The sequence below is a fragment of the Grampus griseus genome (assembly GCF_964374135.1).
Source record: "Grampus griseus genome assembly, chromosome: 10".
Classification (NCBI taxonomy): domain Eukaryota; kingdom Metazoa; phylum Chordata; class Mammalia; order Artiodactyla; family Delphinidae; genus Grampus; species Grampus griseus.
In genome coordinates, this window is record NC_139004.1 from 52,983,112 (window position 1) to 53,006,754 (window position 23,643).

The window sequence follows — 23,643 nt, forward strand, 5'->3', positions numbered from 1 at the left end:
GCTGTTCCTACGGTCATCAACTCGTGATCCTTCGCCTGGGGAGCTTCCACAGTCCACCAAGCCCACTCCTCACTCCACCTGCATCCATCTGAACTCTCCTGTCAACGCTTCACAGTTCACAGAGGATCCTGAGGGCAGTATTCATTTTCCCACCACTTCTGCCCACTCTTGCAACAACACCATGGTGACAGCTCCAGGGCATGGCACAGTGTCATTAACAAGACCTTGGTAATTTCTGACTGCTACACACCCCCTCTTCTAAGGACTCAAGGTTAAAACTGATTTCTGCACCAAGACTGTACACAGCCTGAGAGGTAAGGCCAGCTCTTCCATTGCTCTCATTCACCACATACCCAGTCACCCTGTCAGATGAACAATATGAGAAAATATTCAACTAATAGGAACCATGGCCCTACTGATTATTAGCTGATGGGTGATACTACTTGGAAGACCACGAAAATGCAAAATACTAAATTCTCTATAGTTCACACAAATCATAGCCTACTTCGGCCAGTCAGCAATTAACTGATTTTCCTTCTCTATATAAAGATTACCTACTCAGTAGTTTTCATTTCACCATTTACAAATTTGAACATACTATTAGAATTACTGTTGATTTTATTTTACATATAATAATACCATATCTGTTTTTCAAAAACTAATCTCTTAGGACAGCAGTCCCCAACTTTTTTGGCCCCAGGGACTGGTTTCATGGAAGACAATTTTTCCATAGACTGGGGGTGGGGTGGGGATGGTTTTGGGATGATTCGAGCGCATTACATTTACTGTGCACTTTATTTCTATTGTTATTACATTGTAATATATAATGAAATAATTATACAACTCAGCATAATGCAAAATGAGTGGGAGCCCTGAGCTTGTTTTCACTTGCCACTCACTGAGAGGGTTTTGATATGAGTCTGCAAGCAATTGATTTATTATGGTCTCTGTGCAGTCAAACCTCTCTGCTAATGATAATCTGTATTTGCAGCCGCTCCCCAGCGCTAGCATCACAGCCTCAGCTCCACCTCAGGTCATCAGGCATTAGATTCTCATAAGGAGCATGTAACCTAGATCCCTTGCACGCGCAGTTCACAGTACGGTTCACATCCCTTGCATGCACAGTTCACAGTAGGGTTCATGATCCTTTGAGAATCTAATGCCGCCACTGATCTACAGGAGGCGGAGCTCAGGTGGTAATGTGGGTGACAGGGAGTGGCTGTAAATACAGATGAAACTTCGCTCGCTAGCCTGCCGCTCACCTCCTGCTGTGCAGCCCGGTTCCTAACAGGCCATGGACACTAACAGTCCGTGGCCCAGGGGTTGGGGACCCCTGTCTTAGGAGACACAAACTGAGTATTCATGGGTGAAATGAAATGCCTGGGTGCTGCTTTACAGTATTCCACCAATAACCAAAAAGGGGAAACTACTAATAACTGTCGAAGCCAGGAGATGGGCACAAGAGGATTCATTATTATCCTCTCACTTTTGTGGGGGATTGAAAATGTCAGTATTAAAATATTTTTAAATAAAGCTAGACAGAATCTTAAAACTACACTTTTTTCAATCATATCCTTTAAAACAGCAGGTTTTGTTCAAGAGAAATGCATCTTAAGAAGAATGGAAGTTTTGATTATTGTTACTACCAGTGGTAAAAGTGATATTTAAATAATGCTTTACATATTAAGATTGTCTTTATAGGTTAGTCCATAAATGATGAATTTAGTAGATTAACTCTAACTTAACAGAGTGTGTTGTGTGTGTGTGTATAAAAAACATTACAAGATAGTTTACAAATAAGTACTTAAAGAAAATGATATCACGTATCAAGAATTCAAGCTCACCCACAGCCTCCTGAATGACGCTAGTATAACTCTAATAATGTAAGAATCCAAACCTGAATGAAAGCAGATGTGCGTTTTGCAGGATCCCACAGAAATTCAACTGCATTTAACTGGCTTGGATTTGTCTTTGTGTCAATTATTCCCACAGACATTGGAATATCTGTATTTTAAAAAGAAGTGACACAGAAACAAAACTATGAATGATTAAAAGGTTACAATCTACTATGATTCTGTTCTAATGAAATTATTATACCTCCCTGCTGAACTTTTCCCTTCAATGTTCTCCATGGTCAATCATTTCAACATAAAAACCCACCTAATGTGTATCATACTTTCTCCCACCATGATTTCTATTTCATTTTATTAAGAATATGATGGATGATGCCAATCAAAAATGAAATAAATGGTTTAAAACTCATAAAATTCCTGGCTCAGTTTCGTTAAGCACCAAAAACAACTTCATTTTTAACTATAAAACTACTCAAATAGTATGGAGGTTCCTTAAGAAACTAAAAATAGAACTACCATACGAGCCAGCAATCCCACTACTGGGCATATATCCTGAGAAAACCATAATTCAAAAAGAGACGTGTGCCACAATGTTCACTGCAGCTCTATTTACAATAGCCAGGACATGGAAGCAACCTAAGTGTCTATCAACAGATGAATGGATAAAGAAGATGTGGTACATATATACAATGGAATATTACTCAGCCATGAAAAGAAACGAAATTGAGTCATTTGTAGTGAGAGGGATGGACCTAGAGTCTGTCATACAGAGTGAAGTTAAGTCAGAAAGAGAAAAACGAATACTGTAGGCTAACACATATATATGGAATCTAAAAAAAAAATGGTTCTGATGAACCCAGGGGCAGGACAGGAATAAAGACACAGACGTAGAGAAAGGACTTGAGGACACAGGGAGGGGGAAGGGTAAGCTGGGACAAAGTGAGAGAGTGGCATGGACATACATACACTACGTGTAAATGTAAAATAGATAGCTAGTGGGCAGCAGCTGCATGGCACAGGGAGATCAGCTCGGTGCTTTGTGCCCACCTAGAGGGGTGGAATAAGCAGGGTGGGAGGGAGATGCAAGAGGGAATGCATATGGGGATATATGTATGCATACAGCTGATTCACTGTTACACAACAGAAACTAACACAACACTGTAAAGCAATTATACTCCAATAAAGATGTTAAAATACATACATACATAAAACAACTCAAGTCACACAGGTGACTAAAACTCTCTACGCAATCACCCATGGTGTGGTGCTAGCATATTAACAGGTATAGCTAAACAACTGCCTCATCTCTCCGTGGTCTTCTGACTTGTACCTAAATCGAGGAGTCTGTCTCCTGGGCGATTCCACTTCCAACCTTCAAGTTGCTGATGCTCTGTATATTGGAGCCGTCTGTCATGGAACACAACTCTTATGATGCTCTATGGAATAAGTAGGGGAAATGAGCACTTCAAAATTGTTCCAGCTAAAAAGCACAAGTGTTTTCACTTCTTATGCATTAGCCTATAATAGAAAAGCATACAAAAACAAATTCTGGGGCTTCCCTGGTGGCGCAGTGGTTGAGAGTCCGCCTGCCGATGCAGGGGACACGGGTTCGTGTCCTGGTCCGGGAAGATCCCACATGCCGCGGAGTGGCTGGGCCCGTGAGCCATGGCCACTGAGCCTGCGCGTCTGGAGCCTGTGCTCCTCAACGGGAGAGGCCACAACAGTGAGAGGCCCGCGTACCACAAAAAAACAAAAATGAATTCTGCTTTAAACATTTTGTAAGTGTTTTACAAAACACTGTTTTGTTCTTGGATACCTGGGTATGGGTACAATTATTTGGTGCAAAGAATTATTACTATCATTTTTTTTAACTTTTTTTTTTTTGATGTGGACCATTGTTAAAATCTTAATTGAATTTGTTACAATATTGCTTCTGTTTTATGTTTTGGTTTTTTGGCCATGAGTCACGTGGGATCTTAGCTCCCCGACCAGGGACTGGACCCACAACCCCTGCATTCGAAGGTGAAATCTCAACCACCAGACCAGCAGGGAAGTCCCGGTACAAAGAATTATAACTCAAAAATAACAAGAGCAAATAAAATGGATTCTTAGGTTAAATTTTTTTTTTTTTGCGGTACGCAGGCCTCTCACTGTTGTGGCCTCTCCCATTGCGGAGCACAGGCTCCGGACGCGCAGGCTCAGCGGCCATGGCTCACAGGCCTAGCCGCTCTGCAGCATGTGGGATCTTCCCGGACCAGGGCACGAACCCGTGTACCCTGAATCGGCAGGCGGACTCTCAACCACTGCGCCACCAGGGAAGCCCTCTTAGGTTAAATTTTTATTAAAAAATTTGATACTGTAATTCAAAATTAAGGTCCATGTCCATAAAAAATTAGTAAGAATTATATTTCTATAAAGAAAACATCAGGGAATCCCCTGGTGCCCAAGTGATTAGGGTTTTGCGCTTCCACTGCAGGGGACCCTGGGGTTCGATCCCTGGTCGGGGAACTAAGATCCCCGAGTGCTGTGAGGCACAGCCCCGCCCCCCAGAAAACAAAAGTCAAGGGCAGGGGGGTAAATCTGCCCACCACCCCAAAAAGAGAACCTATATGCAAAATTCATCCTCAACTATTTAACCTGCAAGTGAGATTATCTGAGGTAAGCAAGGGAAAAACAAAACAAAACAGATAAAACACAGGTAAACTTCATCCAAACACTCAGGTTCATTCCTAGGGAAGGCTTTAACTCAACGCCACAAACTCTAGGCCATTCTCTGCTCTCCACCCATCCCACCCTCACCTCCCACAGGTTTGGGCTGCCAGCTGCTGTTCCATTCCAAGAACAGGATAACAGGTCATCAAAATGGATTCAGATACCAGATTTGCACTAATTAGTGTTTCTGACATGTTTATAAATAACTGTTTCTCAGACTATGATGCAGTAAGATAATCGTATTTCCAGTAGACGCTCTGCTGGTTTGAGCAGGAAATAACTTGTTAGCGATACATATCAATACTATCTTTAGTGCCCCTGCCTTCCGCACCCCCAAAATGCTGTCCAAAACATAGCTGATAAATATTTTGAAGGGAACCATTTAAAAGTAGAAATACTGTAATTTGAAATAGTTTAAAAAGAGGCCAAGTCAGTCATTAGGACCTCTGTGGACGTCTATGAAGGCACAGTTGCCACTCTGATCCACACCCAATTCCCCACCAGCACCCACTTCACACAAGTCCTGCTGGCAGCAAAGCCCTCACAGAGTGATGGTGCTTGAGCCAGTGGTGGCTCCTGGTTCACAGTCACCAGCAGGTTGATCTCTCAGAAGTGCAGCACAGAAAATGTCATGATTTTGATTCTTCCATATTTAGTAAGAACCAGATCAAATCCACGAATTCAGATGAAAATAGTATGAGAATACAGGTATTAGTTTTAAGTGCTTTACTAAACCCCATTCTAGGTCAGACTAAGACATAAGACAGTAAAATAAGGAATATGGAGGCCCACAGTTAAGAAATGGCAAGATATAAAAGAAAACCTCTTAAATAAAACTGGAAGGGGAAAAGCTGTTATCTGGAAGTTCTGACTAAAAGGAGACAATACACCTAGAGAATCAGCCACAGATAAAGGGGCCCTAACAATAAGACAGAAAGAGAACAATCAGAGAAAGCACGTCACTGAATATTTTAAGCAGGTCAAGAAGTTCCAAAGCACCTCTGATCAGCGGCATTTGATCCCGAAGACCGCCCCCCTCAATAGCAGAGTCAAAGATCATGGGGCCAGGAAATTAAACTCTAGATGGCTGCAGAGTATTTTAGGGATCCTCTAGATGAAGAAGCATGTGGTCTTTAAGAAAGTTATCCTGTAGTCTCTGGCAGTAGCAGACTGTAACTCTGAAACCCAGGCAAGCTCTCAGGATGTAACTGGATGTATTCTGCCACATCCACCAAAAATCAGACATGTGGCTTATCAAGTGGAAGATGAAACTAAGACTTCTTAAAAAGTAACCCTGTGACTTTCACAATGACAAGAGTTCACTCACATCTTCCCTTAAACAATATATTACTAGGCTGAATTTTAACCAGGTGTGGTACAGTTTGGCAAAGATTTGCCGGGGTGCCCAATACTTGTCTGACAATGAATGACGAGCTGGGAGCAAGACATGCTGAGAGAATCTTCAACACTGCTAGCCTTCTAGACTCTGAAAAATGAGAGCTGTTGCTCCTTGACCAAACCATAGCTGTTTGTCACTAGAGTCCAGCAGAGCATAACCAATTCAATAGGGCTTGCTCACTGGGAACAGTGCTGATGCCTTTTTAAAAGGGTGAATCTAATTAGTGTTCAATACAGGTGAGAAAGCCAATAGGAGGGAATAAAAAAAATAAGGCCATCTGACCCACCCTTTAGGGAAATGATCAAACCCATTGATGGAACACAGACATGACAGACTCCATGTTCAGATGGCACACGTGAGAATGGGTAAATAACTTCTCTCCTTCTGTTCTGAGAATGTTGGGAGCCTCAGGAGTCAGAAGAAACCTGGGAGCTTACTCCGGGTTGGCAAGACAATGATCCACTGGGGACTAGAACCTCTCACAGGATTGGGAGCTTCCTGCCCCCAGGAGTGGGAAGAGTACTCCAAAGACTCTCAGGCCTCCAGTGCTGAGCAGCTGCTTTCTGGACAAGCCTAATTTGTTAGCATTAGTACTGCTGTCCACTCCCCCCACAGGCTGCCTTCCCCATGCTCGCCAGTCTGAAAAGGGATGGGTCTTTCCAATGGAATGCCTCTCCACAATGAGGGCCCAGCAGCACTCGGGCCCCAACAGGCCTCTCTGTAGGAAGATGGAAGGACCGAGAGAACTCATCCTGCTTCTCCCTTGCTAACAGTTAGCCACAATGAAGTTTTCCCTTTTCCCAATTAAGCTTCTTCCGTAACCCTTGCCCTGTAATGCTCTGGAGTTTATGATACTGTGTGGTGCGTGACAGGTAGAGGCTAGAAGGACCCACCTTGCATGACACTGCAGGGGCCGGGGATGGGTCTGAAGGCACATCCATCCTAAAAGGAATGGGTTGGCTGCGCCTCCTAGGCCTGGAATAACGGACTCTTCATTCAGATACACCAGTAGCGTGAAGAGATCAAATTTTACTTAGAGAAATTTTAAGAGGTGAAATAAAAGTTTCAAAGTAACACTTATATTTTCCCCCCACACTATCTTTTACTTTGAAAGAGAAAGTTTCCACACTATCTTCTACTTTTAAAGAGAAACAAAGTTTCCACACTATCTTCTACTTTTAAAGAGAAACAAAGTTTTTGTTGTGGTAGGGGGTTTTTCTCCCTCCTTTAGCTGCAACTAACTTTTCTCTGGCGCTTTGTTTCCAGAGGGCCTTCACATTTACTTCACTCAGTAATTACTATAATTCCTATTTTACAGAGGAGTAAACAAAATATAGCTCAAAAGAGTTTTAATATAGCCATTACTTTCTTAAAGTGAAATTAAATAATTTTTAATAACTCCTGCAACAAAAAACAAAACTCTTGCAGTAAAACTGCTACTTTTTTGAGTCACTGCAGTATCTTTTAGGAATTTAAACAGATGGTCCTTACCTTTACCAGTTTTCCAGTGATCTCAGGCACATCTCCCATTTTCCGATTATCCAGCATGCGAATTTCGTAAGACTGACCTATTTTTAAAAATTGTGTATCAAAAACAATCCATATAAAGAACATCACTCTGTGTAACAAAAATTCAACTCAAACATACGACTGCCCAATATTAAATTCTAAAGAAGCAAACTCAGGTTAATCTTTCTCTTCCCTGCAAATCATATTTTCCTCCTTCCACTCTCAAAGAAGACTGAAGAGTTCCTCAGTCAGTTTACTTTCCTATTATCCTCTCACACTCATTATCTGAGACCAATTTTTCATAACAGCTTTATTGAGGTATAACTTACATGCCATAAAATTCATCCTTTTAAAGTGTACAATTAACTAGTTTTTAGTAAATGCAGAGCTGTGCAGCCCAAACTGCTATTAATTTTAGAGCACCTTCATCATCAAAAAGAAAACTCATACCCGTGAGCAGTCCCTTCTCATCCACCCACCCCCAGCCCCTCACAACCACTCATCAATCTACTTTCTTTCTCTTGGGATTTGGTTGCTTTAGACAGTAGATATAAATGGAATCACAAAACAGGTGGCCTTTTGTGACTGGCTTTTTCACTTATAATGTTGCCAAGGTTCATCCAGGTTGTAGCATGTGTCAGTCTTTCCTATTTATGGCCAAATTATTCAACTGAATGCATACAACACACTTTGTTTATTCATTCAACAGTTGACAGACATCTGGGTTATTTCCACTTTTTGGCTATTATGAATAATGATACTAGGAACATTTGTGGACAGGTTTTTGTGTAAACTAAGGTCAAATTATAATCCTGGAGCTTTCTCCCTTGTGTCCAATGAACCCAACTCACATCTTGTCACTGCTCAATTAGGGTCCATAAAAAAAACACGAATAGAAACTCACACACCAATCTATTTAATTAGGAAAATAAGCTGCTGCTGCCAAGAGTTAGTAATATGCTCCAAATCCACAAAAAAGATGTTTGGATTACCTGCCATTAAATAATAAAAATGACAGCATAATTTGATATGCAGAAAATTAGCAGTAATTAAAGAGTGCTTCTAGTAACATGAAGTTGAGGCTCTTTATAATAAAACTACCAATACCTTGCCCACACTCCACTGGGCTTACAAAAATATACAAAGAGTACAAGATCATAGGGTCAAAACATAAGTTACCAAAATAAGACTAAATCACTCCAAGGTTGGTGAAGGAAAACAACTGCTGTATACACCACTAAGGAACAGTCAAATTCATTCAACACACTGAGAGAGATTAAACTAAAAACACCCTTATGGTAAGAGAGATTTTTTAAAAAGTTAAATCTGCAGCATACTTAACAATGGATCTGAACCTGGAAAAAGAATAAACAATAACTTCTTTAAAAACGGAAATGAATATCCAGGAGTGGTCACGAGCCCCTACTGCCACCCTCCCAGACCCCAGGAGTGGTCACGAGCTGCTGCTGCCCCCACTGCGTGCTCCGAGGGTGTGCCTGAGCCGCTGCCAGACCAGACACCAGCCATGGCATCTACACACCCCGCCCCTCTCGGGGGTAATGACCAGCACACACTGAGTAAAGAGGCAACAGGCATCCATACTAAAAACAGCCTCGTATCAAATATATTAAACACGTACAAGCTACACAGGGACACCCCCACATAAACAGCCCTCTAAGACCAAAGTAGGTAACTTTCTCCTAAACTCACAGAGTAAGATAAACACAAGTAAAATGAATCAGCAGAGGAACCACTCCCAGTTAAAAGACCAACAGAATTACCCTGAAAGAACAAACAATGAAGCAGACCTCTTCAGTCTAAGACACCGATTTCAAAACAGAGGCAATGGAAATACTGAAGGAATTAAGAAAGGCTATTGACAGAAATGCAGATTACTGTAAAAAAAAAAAAAAAAAACAGCTAGAAACTATAAAGATGAACCAAGAAAAATTAGAAAACTCATTTGCAGATGTGAAAGCTGAGATAAAGACAATGAATAGCAGAAAGAATAATGCAGAAGAACAAGTCAACTGGAAGATAAAATAATGGAAACCACCCAATCAAGACAGAAAGCCAAATGAAAAAAAAAAAATGAAAGCAACATAAGAGACCTATGGGATAATATAAAGCATGCCAACCTATGCATACTAGGAATTCCAGAAGAGGAAGAAAGAGAAAAGAGGACTGAAAAAATATCTGAAGAAATTATGGCTGAAAAGTTTCCAAACCTAAAGAAGGAAACAGATATCCAGGTACAGGAAGCACAGAGGGTCCCAAACAAGATAAATCCAAAACAGACCTACACCAAGACATATTATAACAAAAACAGCAAAACTTAAAGAGAGAGGATTTTAAAGGCAGCAAGAGTTCATTACAAGGGAACCCCCATAAGACTATCAGCTGGTTTCTATACAGAAACGTTGCAGGCCAGAAGGGAGTGGCAAGATATTGGGTTGGCCAAAAAATTCATTCAGGTTTCCCCGTACCGTCTTATGGCAAAACCCATACGAACTTTCTGGCCAACCCAATATATTCAGTTCTGAGAGGGAAAAATGTGTAACCTAGGATACTCTATCCAGCAAGATTATCATTTAGAATAGAAGGAGAGATAAAGAATTTCTCGGACAAGCAAAAACTAAAAGAATACAGCAATACCAAACCCATCCTAAGGGAAATATTGAAAGGTCTTCCCTAAACAGAAATGAAGAATCTATAGGAAAGAGAAAATCACAACTGGAAAATAAATCATTTAAATGAGCTAGTACAGATTTAAAAAGATTAAAAAATTTCTGTGAAAGTGATGATAACCACAATGAACAGCAAAAGGATAAACATGAAGATGTAAAAGAGGACATCAAAATTGTAAAATGGGGGCTTCCCTTGTGGTGCAGTGGTTAAGAATCTGCCTGCCAATGCAGGGGGCACAGGTTCAAGCCCTGGTCTGGGAGAATCCCACATGCTGCGGAGCAGCTGGGCCTGTGCGCCACAGCTGCTGAGCCTACACTCTGGAGCCTGTGAGCCACAGCTGCTAAGCCCACGTGCCATAACTGCTGTGGCCTGTGCACCTGGAGCCCATGCTCCACAATGGGAGAGGCCACTGCAATGGGAAGCCCGTGCACCACGGCAGGGAGTGACCCCTGCTTGCGGCAACTGGAGAGGGACTGCCTGCAGCAGCAAAGATCCAACGCAGCCAAAAATAAATAATTAATTTAAAAAATTGTAAAATGCGGAGCAGGGAAGAAAATGTAGAATCTGTTCTCCCTAAAATGTGCTTGAGCCTATATGACTATCAAAGGCAAGTAGATATAGGAAAGGGTTAACATACTTGAAAAACAGGGTTATCACAAATCAAAAACATAGAACAGATTCACAAAAATAAGAGAACATAAGTATAATATCAATACAAAAGAAAATAATCAGAACACACACACATGCACACACACACACAAGAACAAAGAAAAAGGGACAGAGAAGAAATAAAAATCAATGGGAAAATAAGGTTTAAAATGGCAATAAACATTGGGTTGGCCAAAAAGTTCCTTTGGTTTTTAAGTAAAAATAAGATACGTTTTTCATTTTTACCCAGAACTTTATTGAACAATGTATTCACCATTTTCTTCCACTACCTTCTGCCATTTTTCAGGAAACTTCATAATTCCATCTTTGCAAAACTTTTTATCTTTTTGAGTAAAGAACTGTTCCAGATGCCTTTTATAGTCTTCCAGGGAATTGAAATTTTTTCCATGAAGAGAATTTTGTAAAGACCAAAATAAATGTAAATCTGAAGGTGCAATGTCTGGTGAATAGGGAAGACGAATCAGAACTTCCCAGCCAAGCTGTAACAGTTCTTGTCTGGTCATCAAAGAAACATGCTGTCTTGTGTTATCCTGATGGAAGATTATGTGTTTTCTGTTGACTAATTCTGGACTCTTTTTGTCAAGTGCTGCTTTCAGTTGGTCTAACTGGGAGCAGTACTTGTTAGAATTAATCGTTTGGTTTTCTGGAAGGAGCTCATAATAGAGGACTCCCTTCAATCCCACCATATACATAATAGCACCTATTTGGATGAAGACCCGCCTTTGGTGGGGTTGGTGGTGGTGGTTCATTTCGCTTACCCCACGATCCCTTCCATTCCACATTATTGTACAGCATCCATTTTTCATCGCCTGTCACATTTTGTTTTAAAAACAGAACAGGTGTGTTACGTTTAAGTAGAGAATTGCATACGGAAATCAGTCAAGAAGTTTTTTTTTTTGCTTAACTTACGTGGAACCCAAACATCAAAGCGATGAACATAACCAAACTGGTGCAAATGATTTTCAATGCTCGATTTGGATATTTTGCTTATGTCGACTATCTGCTGCGTGGTATAACACTGATTGTTCTCAATGAATACCTCAATTTGATCGCTATCAACCTCAATCTCTCTACCTGACCGTGGAGCAACGTCCAGCAAGAAATCTCCAGCACGAAACCTCGCAAACCACTTTTGATATGTTCAATAAGTCACAGCACCTTCTCCATACACTTCACAAATTTTTTTTGCGTTTCAGTTGCGTTTTTACCTTTCTTGAAATGATAAACCATAATATGCTGGAAACGTTGCTTTTTTCTTCCATCTTCAATATTAAAATAGCTACACAAAAATTCACCAATTTTGATGGTTTTTTTAATGCACACTGATATGACAGCTGTCACAATAGAGTCTAACAAAATTGTTTCAAATGAAGTTAAGGATAACTAAGCAATACTAAAGCCAGCTTACAGAAAAAAAGCAAATGAACTTTTGAGCCAACCCAATACATAGCTATCAATAATTACCTTAAATGTCAATGGACTAAATGTTTCAATCAAAAGACAAGAGTGGCATACTGGATTAAAAAATAAGAGGCTACAATGTGCTGCCTACAAGAGACCCACTTTAGGGCAAAGGACACACACAGATTTAAAGTAAGGGGATGGAAAAAGATACTTCATGCAAACGGAAATGATAAGAGAGTGGGGGTCACAATACCCATAGCAGAAAAAATAGACTTTAAAATAAAGGCCATAAGGAAAGATAAAGGACACTATATAATGATAAAAGAATCAATACAAGAAGAGGATTTTACATATATGCACTTAATAAAGAAACACCCAAATACATAAAACAAAGACTAACCAGACATAAAGGGAGAAACTGACAATACAACAATTTAACATCCCACTGACATCAATGAACATATCTTCTAGACAGAAAATCAATAAGGCAACAGAGATCCTAAATGACACAAGTTAAACTTAATTGATATTTTCAGGACATTACATCCGAAAAATCCAGAATACACATTCTTTTCAAGTGCACATGGAACATTCTCTAGGACTGACCACATACTAGGGCACAAAACAAGCCTCAACAAATTTAATAAGAGTACAGGAATTATCTTAAGCATCTTTTCTGACAACAATGGCAGGAAACTAGAAGTAAACCACAGAAAAAGATATGAGAAAAATAAAACACGATTACATGGAGACAAAACAACATGGTACTAAAAAAACAATAGGTCAATGATCAAATCAAAGAGGAAATTAGAAAATACCTTGAGACAAATGACAATGAAAACACAACCATACAAAATCTATGGGATGCAGCAAAAGCAGTTCTTAAAGGGAAGTTCACAGCAATACAGGCCTTCCTCAAAAAACAGAAAAATCTCAAACAACCTATCACTTAAAAGAATTAGAAAAAGAAGAACAAACAAAACCTAAAGTCGCAGAATGAAGGAAATAATAACTATCAGAGAGGAAATAAATTAAGAAAAAAATAAAAAACAATAGAAAAAAAATTCAATAAAACCAAGAGCCAGTTCTTTGAAAGGATAAACAAGACTGACAAACTGCTGGCCAAGCTCAACAAGAAGAAAAGAGAGAGAACCCAGATAAAGTAACAAATGAAAAAGAAGGCTTAACAACTGATACTGCAGAAATACAAAAAACCATAAGGGAATACTATGAATAATTACACGCCAAAAATTCGACAACCTAGAAGAAATGGAAAAGTTTCTAGAAACATATAGCCCACAAAAACTGAATCAAGAAAAAATAGATAATTTGAACAGACAGATCACTAGAAGTGAAATAGAATCTGTAATAAAAAAAAACTCCCTATGAACAAAAGTCCAGGACCAGATGGCTTCTACCAAACATATAAAGAAGAACTCATACCTATCCTTCTCAAACTCTTCCAAAAAAACTGAAAGGGGGGAACACTCCCAAGTGCATTCTATGAAGCCACCATCATCCTGATACCAAAACCAAAGATACCACGAAAAAAGAAAATTACAGGCCAGTATCTTTGATGAATATAGATGCAAAAATTCTCAACAAAACATTAGCAAACCGAATCCAACAACACATAAAAAGGATTATATACCATGATCAAGTTGGATTCATTCCAGAGTTACAAGGATGGTTCAACATATGCAAATCAATCAACGTGATACACCACATCAACAAAAGACAAAAGCCACATGATCATCTCAAAAGACACAGAAAAAGCATTTGACAAAATTCAACATCCATTCATGATAAAAAAAAAAACTCTTACCAAAGTGGATATAGAGGAAACATATCCCAACATAATAAAAGCCATTTATGACAAACCCACAGCCAATATAATACTCAATGGTGAAAAGCTGAAAGCCTTCCTGCTAAAATCTGGAACAAGACAAGGATGCTCATTCTCACCACTCCTATTCAACATAGTATTGGAAGTCCTAGCCACAGCAATCAGACAAGAAAACAAAACATAAGGTATCCAAATTGGAAGGGAAGAGGTAAAACTGTCACTATATGCAGATGACATGATACTATATATAGAAAACCCTAAGGACTCCACACAAAAACTACTAAATCTAATAAACGAATTCAGCAAAGTACCAGGATACAAGATTATCATTCAGAAATCAGTTGCATTTCTTTACACCAACAATGAAATGTCAGAAAGAGAACATTAAAAAAAAAATACCTTTTAAAATTGCAACCCCCAAAATAAAATACCTATGAATAAACCTGACCAAAGAGGTGAAAGACTTATACACTGAGAACTATAAAACATTAATAAAGGAAACTGAAGATGATTCAAAGAAATGGAAAGATATCTCATGCTCTTGGATTTGAAGAATATTGTTAAAATGGCCATATTACCCAAAGCAATCTACAGATTTAATGCAGTCCCCATCAAATTACCCATGACATTTTTCACAGAACTAGAACAAGTAATCCTAAATTGATATGGAACCATAAAACATCCAGAATTGCCAAAGCAATCCTGATGAAAAAGAGCAAACAGGAGGCATAACCGTCCCAGACTTCAGACACTACTACACAGCTACAGTAATCAAACAGTGTTGTATTGCCACAAAAGCAGACATACAGACAAACAGAACAGAACAGTGAGCCCAGAAATAAACCCACACACCTACGGTCAATTAACCTTCGACAAAGGAGGCAAGAATATAAAATGGAAAAAAGACAGGCTCTTCAGCAAGTGGTGTTGGGAAATTGGACAGCCATATGTAAATCAATGAAGTTAGAACACACCCTCTCACCGTACGCAAAAATAAACTCAAATGGCTTAAAGACTTAAAAGACATGACACTATAAAACTCCTAGAAGAGAACATAGGCAAAATATTCTCTGATGTAAATCATACCAATATTTCTTAGGTCAGTCTTCCAAGGCAACAGAGATAAAAATAAAAATAAATGAGACCGAATCAAACTTACAACGTTTTGCACAGCAAAGGAAACCATAAACAAAACGAAAAGACCACCTACAGAATGGGAGAAAATATCTGCCAACAATGCAACAGACAGGGTCTTAATTTCCAGAATGTACAAATAGCTCATAAAACTGAACACCAAATTTACAAACAACCCAATCGAAAAATCAGCAGACCTATAGAGATATTCCTCCAAAGAAGAAATACAGATGGCCAGTAGGAACATGAAAAGATGCTCAACATAGTTAATTATTAGAGACATGCAAATCAAAACTACAATAAGGTACCACCTCACAAAGGTCAGAATGGCCATCATTAGAAAGTCTACAAATAACAAATGCTGCAGAGGGTGTGGAGAAAAGGGAACCCTCCTACACTGTTGGTGGGAATGTAAGCTGGTACAGCCACTATGGTAAACAGTATGGACATTCATCAGAAAATTAAAATAGAATTACCATATGATCCAGCAATCCCACTCCAGGGCATATATCCAGACAAAACCATAATTCAAAAAGATAAAGGCACCCCTATATTCACAGCAACACTATTCATAATAGCCAAGACGTGGAAACAACCTAAATGTCCACTAACAGACAGATTGATAAAGAAGATGTGGTAAATAGATAAAATACAATACTACTCAGCCATAAAAAAGAACAAAATAATGCCACTTGCAGCAACACGGATGCAACTAGAGATTATCATACTAAGTGAAGTAAGTCAGAAAGAGAAAAACAAATACCATCTGATATCACTTACATGTGGAATCTAAAATATGACACAGGGGACTTCCCTGGTGGTCCAGTGGTTAAGACTTTGCCTTCCAATGCAGGGGCTGTGGGTTCAATCCCTGGGCAGGGAGCTAGGATCCCACATGCCTCGCGGCCAAAAAACCAAAACATAAAACAGAAGCAATATTGTAATAAATTTAATAAAGACTTTTTTTTTTTAAATAAGACCTCTGCTGGGTCTTTGTAGTGGCATGTGGGCTCTTTTAGTTGGAGCATGCAAACTCCTAGCTGTAGCATGTGGGATCTAGTTCCCTGACCAGTGATCGAACCCAGGCCCCTTGCATTGGGAGCATGGAGTCTTAGCCACTGGACCACCAGGGAAGCCCCAATAAAGACTTTAAAAAATGACACAAATGAACCTATCTATGAAACAGAAACAGAATCACGGACATAGAGAACAGACTAGTGGTTGCCAAGGGGGACGGGAGCGGGAGAGGGAGGGATTGGGAGTTTGGGATTAGCAGATATAAACTAGTATATATAGAATGGATAAACAACAAGGTCCTACTATATAGCACAGGGAACTACGTTCAATATCCTGTGATAAACCATGACGGAAAAGAATATGAAAAAGAATGTATATATATATATATATATATATATATATATGCGTGTGTCTGTGTATAACTGTATAACTGTATCACTTTACTGTATAGCAGTATTTAACACACTGTAAATCAACTATACTTCAATTTAAAAAGTTAAAAAATAAAAGATTTTTTAAAAGCAAATGAATAGATATCATTGATAAATACAGCATTACATATCTGAAATTACACTCAACCTCAAGAATTTAGGACACAAAAACTAACAAAATGTTTGTGATTATCAGATCAACAAAAAACTGTTTAATTAATTTAAAAAATCAAGTGGGTAAAGATGGGGGAGAAATAAGCACATAAAATGTGGGGAAATGTAAACTGATAAACTGTTTCTGAAAGATAGTCTGCTTGCACCTGTTAACAAGTTAAACACTGCATCTTTTGACTCAGGGATTCTGATTATCAAGAGGGGGAATATTTGCGCCTCACATTAGTCACAGAGGGCTAATCTCCCTAGTACCAAAGGAAAAGAACTCTTACAAAATTGCTAACAAATGCCCAACAACCCTAGCAGAAAATGAGCAAATGACATGAACATGTACTTCACACAAAAGGAAAGCCAACAGTTCTTAAACATACTAAAAGAGGGCTTCCCTGGTGGCGCAGTGGTTGGGAGTCCGCCTGCCGATGCAGGGGACACGGGTTCGTGCCCCGGTCCGGGAAGATCCCACATGCTGCGGAGTGGCTGGGCCCGTGAGCCATGGCCGCTGAGCCTGCGCATCCGGAGCCTGTGCTCCGCAACGGGAGAGGCCAAAACACTGAGAGGCCCACGTACTGCAAAAAAAAAAAAAAAAAAAAAAAAAAAAAAAAAAAAAAAAAAAAAACATACTAAAAGACATTCAAGGGCTTCCCTGGTGGCACAGTGGTTAAAGAATCCACCTGCCAAGGAAGGGACACGGGTTCGAGCCCTGGTTTGGGAAGATCCCACATGCCGTGGAGCAACTAACCCCATGCGCCACAACTACTGAGCCCCCACACCTAGAACCCAAGCTCCATAACAACTGCAACTCGCCACAACTAGAGAAGGCCTGCGCGCAGCAACGAAGACCCAACGCAGCCAAAAATAAATAAATAAATAAATTTATTTTTAAAAAAAAGAAAGAAAAAGACATTCGACGTCTGGGAATTCCCTGGTGATCCAGCAGTTAGGACGCCATGCTTCCACTGCCAGGATGCCGGGTTATATCCCTGGTCAGGGAGCTAATAAGATCCCGCAAGAAGCGACACACGGCCAAGAAAAAAAAAAAAGACATTCAGACATTTGAACTCCATCAGAGACATGCAAGTTAAAGCCATACTGAAATGGCTTTTCACCTATCAGATTAGCATGAATCTCTCAGTTTGAGATGTCGTGGCTAAAGGGAAACAGTCACTCTCATCTATGGACAGTAGAGGTGGAGATGGTTTAAGAAGCAGTTGTCACTCTGGAGAGATTCTGAAGGTAGAGCCTATGTATTTTCTGGTATATTAATTAAAGTGTGAGAGAAAGAGCAGCTGAGGGTTACTCCAGATTTCTGGCTAAGGAACTTCCTGACATGGGGAAGATCACAAGAAGCAGATCTCAGAGAGAAAATCAAGGAGTGCAATTGCATACATTTTACCAAGTTGATTTATAAATCTGAGAATAACCCAAAGAAAAGCAGTCTGTGAGATGGGAGGTGGACCAAATGCACAAGGAGGGAGGGAGAACTTCTCTCGCCAGGATTCCCTTGTGGTCCTCAAAAACTCAAAATTCTAAGGATTGAAAAAGATCAAAGGAAGAAATCTCAATGTGCCTTATCTTCTTTTGTATTATTTTATCTTCTTCTGTATTATCTTCTTTTGTATTATTTTTCCTCCTCAACCTTAGGATATTTCTGTGCTCAATATAAAGTTCAATCTGTTTCCACGAACAGATCTCAGGCTTGGCTGCTCCTGTATTAAAGCACTATAGATTTTTATTCTTCTGAAGTCAAAAGCAGGTTTTTAAAAAAGGCTCTGTAACACTTATTATGCTTCAAATGATTTCCCTGTTGGAAACTATATATGACCTAGCTTTCTTCCTTCTTCAGTTTTATCCCATGTCTCTCACTATTTAGAAATCCCTCTCTACCAAGTTTTACTCAATGGCAATATCCATTGATATACTACCAGACTTTTATTGGTTCAATTTCTCCTTCTATTTGATCCCCCTCCATAATTCTCCTAATAAAACAACTTCCTGAAATGTTAGTCTAGGTTCCAAATGAAATGTTAAAAAGGTCCCACTACCAACGAAGTATAAAGTTAACACAAACTGCAATACTCTAAAAGTTACTAGTCCTATTTTTAGCTTTATCTTCTGAATTTACCTGTCATGTTTGGATTTGTTTACTCCTTTCTTGGCTTAGAAAAGCAAAAGCACTGACAGAATTGAAAAATGTAAGTGCTATGAGTTCATGTCCCCACCTACCTTTGAATATAGAGTGTAAGATGGACTCTAGAGCAAAATGGAGCCCAAGGTGTGACAGAACCACCTTGGTTAAGTTCAAAGCATTTATTTCTAAGGTCCTAATACAGAACTTTAATCTATAACAAGAACCAAAGCTAACCTCAAGGAAATCTACCACAGTGTAAAACGAACTTACCAAAAAATATATTTTCTTTTTTGAAGCGTCAATCATTTAACAGTATTTTTAATCCAATAGACATGCTACTTTATTTCCTAGACCTAAAACTTGTTTGCAAGGTAGCTAATATTGGTTAATTAACAGGGTGCTCCAAGTAGAATTTGGCCTCCATATGAACAGGTATTTCTGATCTAATAGCAGCAATAAGCTGATCTGGAATAAAACAACGGTTTAAGATCAGAAGTCTCACTCATGGGACTTCTCTGGTGGCACAGAGGTTAAGAATTAGCCTGGCAATGCAAGGGACACGGGTTTGATCCCTGGTCCGGGAAGATCCCACATACCACCTAAGCCCATGAGCCACAACTACTGAGCCCATGTGCCCTAGAGCCTGTGTGCCGCAACTAATGAAGGCTGCATGCTCTAAGGCCTGTGTGCTGTAACTACTGAGCCCATGTGCTGCAACTACTGAAGCCTGTGCACCTACAGCCCGTGGTCCACAACAAGAAAAGCCATTGCAATGAGAAGCCCATGCACCTCAATAAAGAGTAGCCCCCGCTTGCCGCAACTAGAAAAAGCCTGTGCGCAGCAACGAAGACCCGACACAGCCAAAATGTAATAATAAATTAAATAAATAAAAATGAATAGCGGGTTTCCCTGGTGGCGCAGTGGTTGAGAGTCTGCCTGCTGATGCAGGGGACACGGGTTCGTGCTCCAGTCTGGGAAGATCCCACATGCCGCAGAGCAGCTGGGCCCGTGAGCCATGGCCGCTGAGCCTGCGCGTCCGGAGCCTGTGCTCCACAACGGGAGAGGCCACAACAGTGAGAGGCCCGCGTATCGCAAAAAAAAAAAAAAAAAAAAACAGAATAGTAAGATATTCCTATTAAAAAAAACCCCAGAAAACAAGAAGTCGTGTCACTCATATCATGGTGGGGAAGTATCATGGATTCAGCTGGGGCTACTGGACAAGGGGCAGCCTATTCCAGCCAGATCCCTGCCCAAAGGGATAGGCAACTGCTTACTCCCCTTTCTGTGGCTCCACATTGGAACTACAGTTTTTTTACTCCACAAAGTTAGAGGTTTAGGGACCTCCCTGGTGGTCCAGTGGTTAAGAATCTGCCTTCTAATGCTGGCAATGGGGTTCGATCCCTGGTCGGGGAACTAAGACCCCCACATGCTGTGGGGCAACTAAGTCCGTGCGCTCCAGAGTCTGCGCACCACAACTAGAGAGCCCACACGCCACAACGAAAGATCCCGCATGCCGCAACTAAGACCCGATGCAGCCAAATAAATAAATATTTAATAATTTTTAGAAAAGTTAGAGGTTTAAGTTTTCTCATTACCTAAGAGCTGAAAAGGACAGCTGCCCAGGCATAACCAGAAAAACACAAATACAGCTTTTAAACTCTGTACTTCTATCATTCAAAACAGTACAAAAACCGACACTCTAAAGCATCAGTACTTGTTCCAATTTCTACCTGAGATGAAGTTAAGACTACACAAGATTATTTTTCTTTATGTTGCACAATGGTATTACACAATGGCAAATATTCTTTAGCAACAGCTGCTCCGGAGGCAGAAGGTGAGCAATGAGCTTGAAGGGGAGGCTACTAGGAGTGACCAAGCTATGGCCTAAGAATAGCTACAGCCCCACCTATGTGTCAACGCTCCTCTGAGGAAATCTGTCTATAAGAAGTGGTGGTGAGGGGACGCTCACATATTTGCCTGAATATTCAAAGTAATAAAAAGTTGAAGCATGGTCTCCAGACCAGCAGCATCGGCATCACTTGGAAACTCGTCAGAAATACAAATTCTCCAGCCCCGCTCCAGACCCACTGACTCAGAAACTCTATCAATCATGTTTGACAAGTCTTCTAGGTGATCCCAATGCATGCTGTCGTTGGAGACCACTGCTCTGTGCAAAGCTACAAATATCCAGTCAGTCAATGCTGTTTCTAGCACAAAGCATTCGGGACCTTCTCCTGGGAATAACTTGTCTATGCCCAAATTAAGAACTAAGTCATTCTAAAGCTGTTTAAAGTAAATTACATTATGATTCCTTTATAAGCAACCAAAATTCATTAAACAGTCATTTATTATTTGACAGGATTGTAAATCCTGTAACAGTCTAGGATAGCTCTCACTCCAATACACACACATGCTCCACAAATCCACTTATCCTCATGTATGTTCATTACACATGTGTATACAGTCCATATATTTGAATATACATATATGTGCACATTTACACACACACACACACACACACACTCATGCGTGCAAGGGCTCAGGGTTCATTAGATGCCCATGTCAAGACCCAGCTTTGACTGGGCCTTCAGAGATAAGCTAGGAGGCAGTAAGTACTATAGTATGCAGAGTGTTTCTGTCTAAAATCTTAAGAGTAAATGACAGCCACACTATGAAAACAGCTCTGATACACAACAGTAGCTCATTATGCACCACTTTGGAGATCATCTACATAGTACACATTTGCCTTGGTTGATGGGTTAGTTTCCTATTGCTGCTGTAACAAATTTCCACAAACTCAGTGGCTTGAAACTATGCAAATTTATTATCACACAGTTCTAGAGTTCAGAAGTCCAGAACGGGTCTAGTGGGCTAAAATGAAGCTGTCAGCAGGCTGCATTCCTTCTGGAAGCTGTAGGGGAAAATCTACTTCCTTGACTTTATCTACTTCTTGAAGTAGCCTACATCCATTAGTTTGTGGCAGTCTTCCTTCATCTTCAAATCTCCCTCTGACTCCTGCCTCTCCTGCCTCCTTCTTTCACTTTTAAGTACCCTTGTGATTTCACTGGGCCACCTGGATAATCCAGGATAATCTCTTCATCTCAACAGCCTTAATTAAATCATACCTGCAAAGTGCCTTTTGGTATAAGGTTAAAATATTCACAGGATTTGGGGATTAGGATAGGAACATCTTCGAGGCACCATTATTCTACCTGCCACAGTTGCTAAGCAGTGCAAACATGTTATCTCTACAGTTCAAAACTCTGCTACAGGGGGACTTCCCTGGTGGTCAATATTGTTAAGAATCCACCTCCCAATGCAGGGGACGTGGGTTTGATCCCTGGTCAGGGAACTAAGATCCCACATGCCACAGGGCAACTAAGCCTGCCCGCTCTAGAGCCCACGCGCCACAACTAGAGAGCCTGCACGCTGCAACGAAAGATCTCGTATGCCACAAATAAGACCCGATGCAGCCAAATAAATAAATATTAAAACAAACAACAAACAAACTCTGCTACAGGCTTATTTAAAAGATTGTAGGGACTTCCCTGGTGGCACAGTGGTTAAGAATACGCCTGCCAATGAAGGGGACATGGGTTCGAGCCCCGTTCCGGGAAGATCCCACATACCTCGGAGCAACTAAGCCCATGCACCACAACTACTGAACCTGCGCTCTAGATCCCACAAGCCACAACTGCTGAAGCCCACGCTCCTAGAAGCCATGCTCTGCAACAGAAGCCCTGCACCACAACGAACAGTAGCCCTGCCCAGCTTGCCGCAACTAAAGAAAGCCCAGCTTGCCGCAACCAAAGAAAGCCCGCACACAGCAACGAAGACCCAATGCTGCCAAAATAAATTAAAAAAAAAAAAAGATTGTAATCATACTTGCCAACAAACCTGGCAAAAATCCTGAGTCATTACACAGGTATCTAGTCCCAGGGTTGCATTCTAACCATTTGTAAAAATTGCTCATCTATCTGCCATAGGAAACTAACACATCAGCCAAGGTCTAACCACTTGGTTTTCCAGTACAATCAGAAACCACTAAAGCTATCTAGTTATAAATAATAGTAACAGCAGCAAACGCTAGTGTTGTGCTTCCTATGTGCTGGCCACCTTATAAGTGCATTACACATATTAACTCAATTTAATTCTCAGCTACCTTAGGTGGGGGTTATTTTATTAAAGGAAATTGCCTGGACAAGCAAGTGGTGTAATGGGATCTAAACACAGGCAGCCTGGCCCCAGAGACAGCTAATGACAACCGCTCACTGCTGCCCTCTACCTCTCATCCCGCTACATGAAGAAAAACATTTAAATCACCAGTCACTGTAACGAGCTGACACATTTAAAAGGAACAAAAAGGTATGTGAATAATGTGTGTAAAGACGTCCCATATGCAGCAGAGGTGCATATATCCTGGGCAGTTCTATCTCATTCTTCTACCAGGCATTACTTTAGGGATGGAAGTTTTTTCTTAAATTTCATCCTTTAGTGACAAGATCATTATATTCACCACAACTATGCTTAAGCATATAATTCAGTCATCACAGAATAAGTTTATTGGAATAAATAAATTAATGATACAATATTTTTGTTATACAAAGGGTATCATTTAACAGGATTACAATCTTCTTAGGTGTCTAAAAAGGGTTCTAATTCAATGGCTACTTGGGGCC

The 23,643-nt window shown here is 40.3% G+C and overlaps 1 protein-coding gene across 2 annotated transcripts in view; it reads right to left on the reverse strand.

The window, feature by feature from the left end:
* Positions 1-23,643, reverse strand: part of UBP1 (upstream binding protein 1) — a 78,582-nt gene that overhangs the window by 20,242 nt on the left and 34,697 nt on the right. For both annotated transcript variants that reach the window (XM_082663388.1, XM_082663387.1), the window contains exons 3-5: positions 7,456-7,532; positions 3,184-3,289; positions 1,898-2,004 (exon numbers count right to left, since the gene is read on the reverse strand). In XM_082663388.1, the coding sequence (XP_082519514.1) occupies positions 1,898-2,004; positions 3,184-3,289; positions 7,456-7,532 (290 nt within the window). The remainder of the gene's footprint in view (positions 1-1,897; positions 2,005-3,183; positions 3,290-7,455; positions 7,533-23,643) is intronic.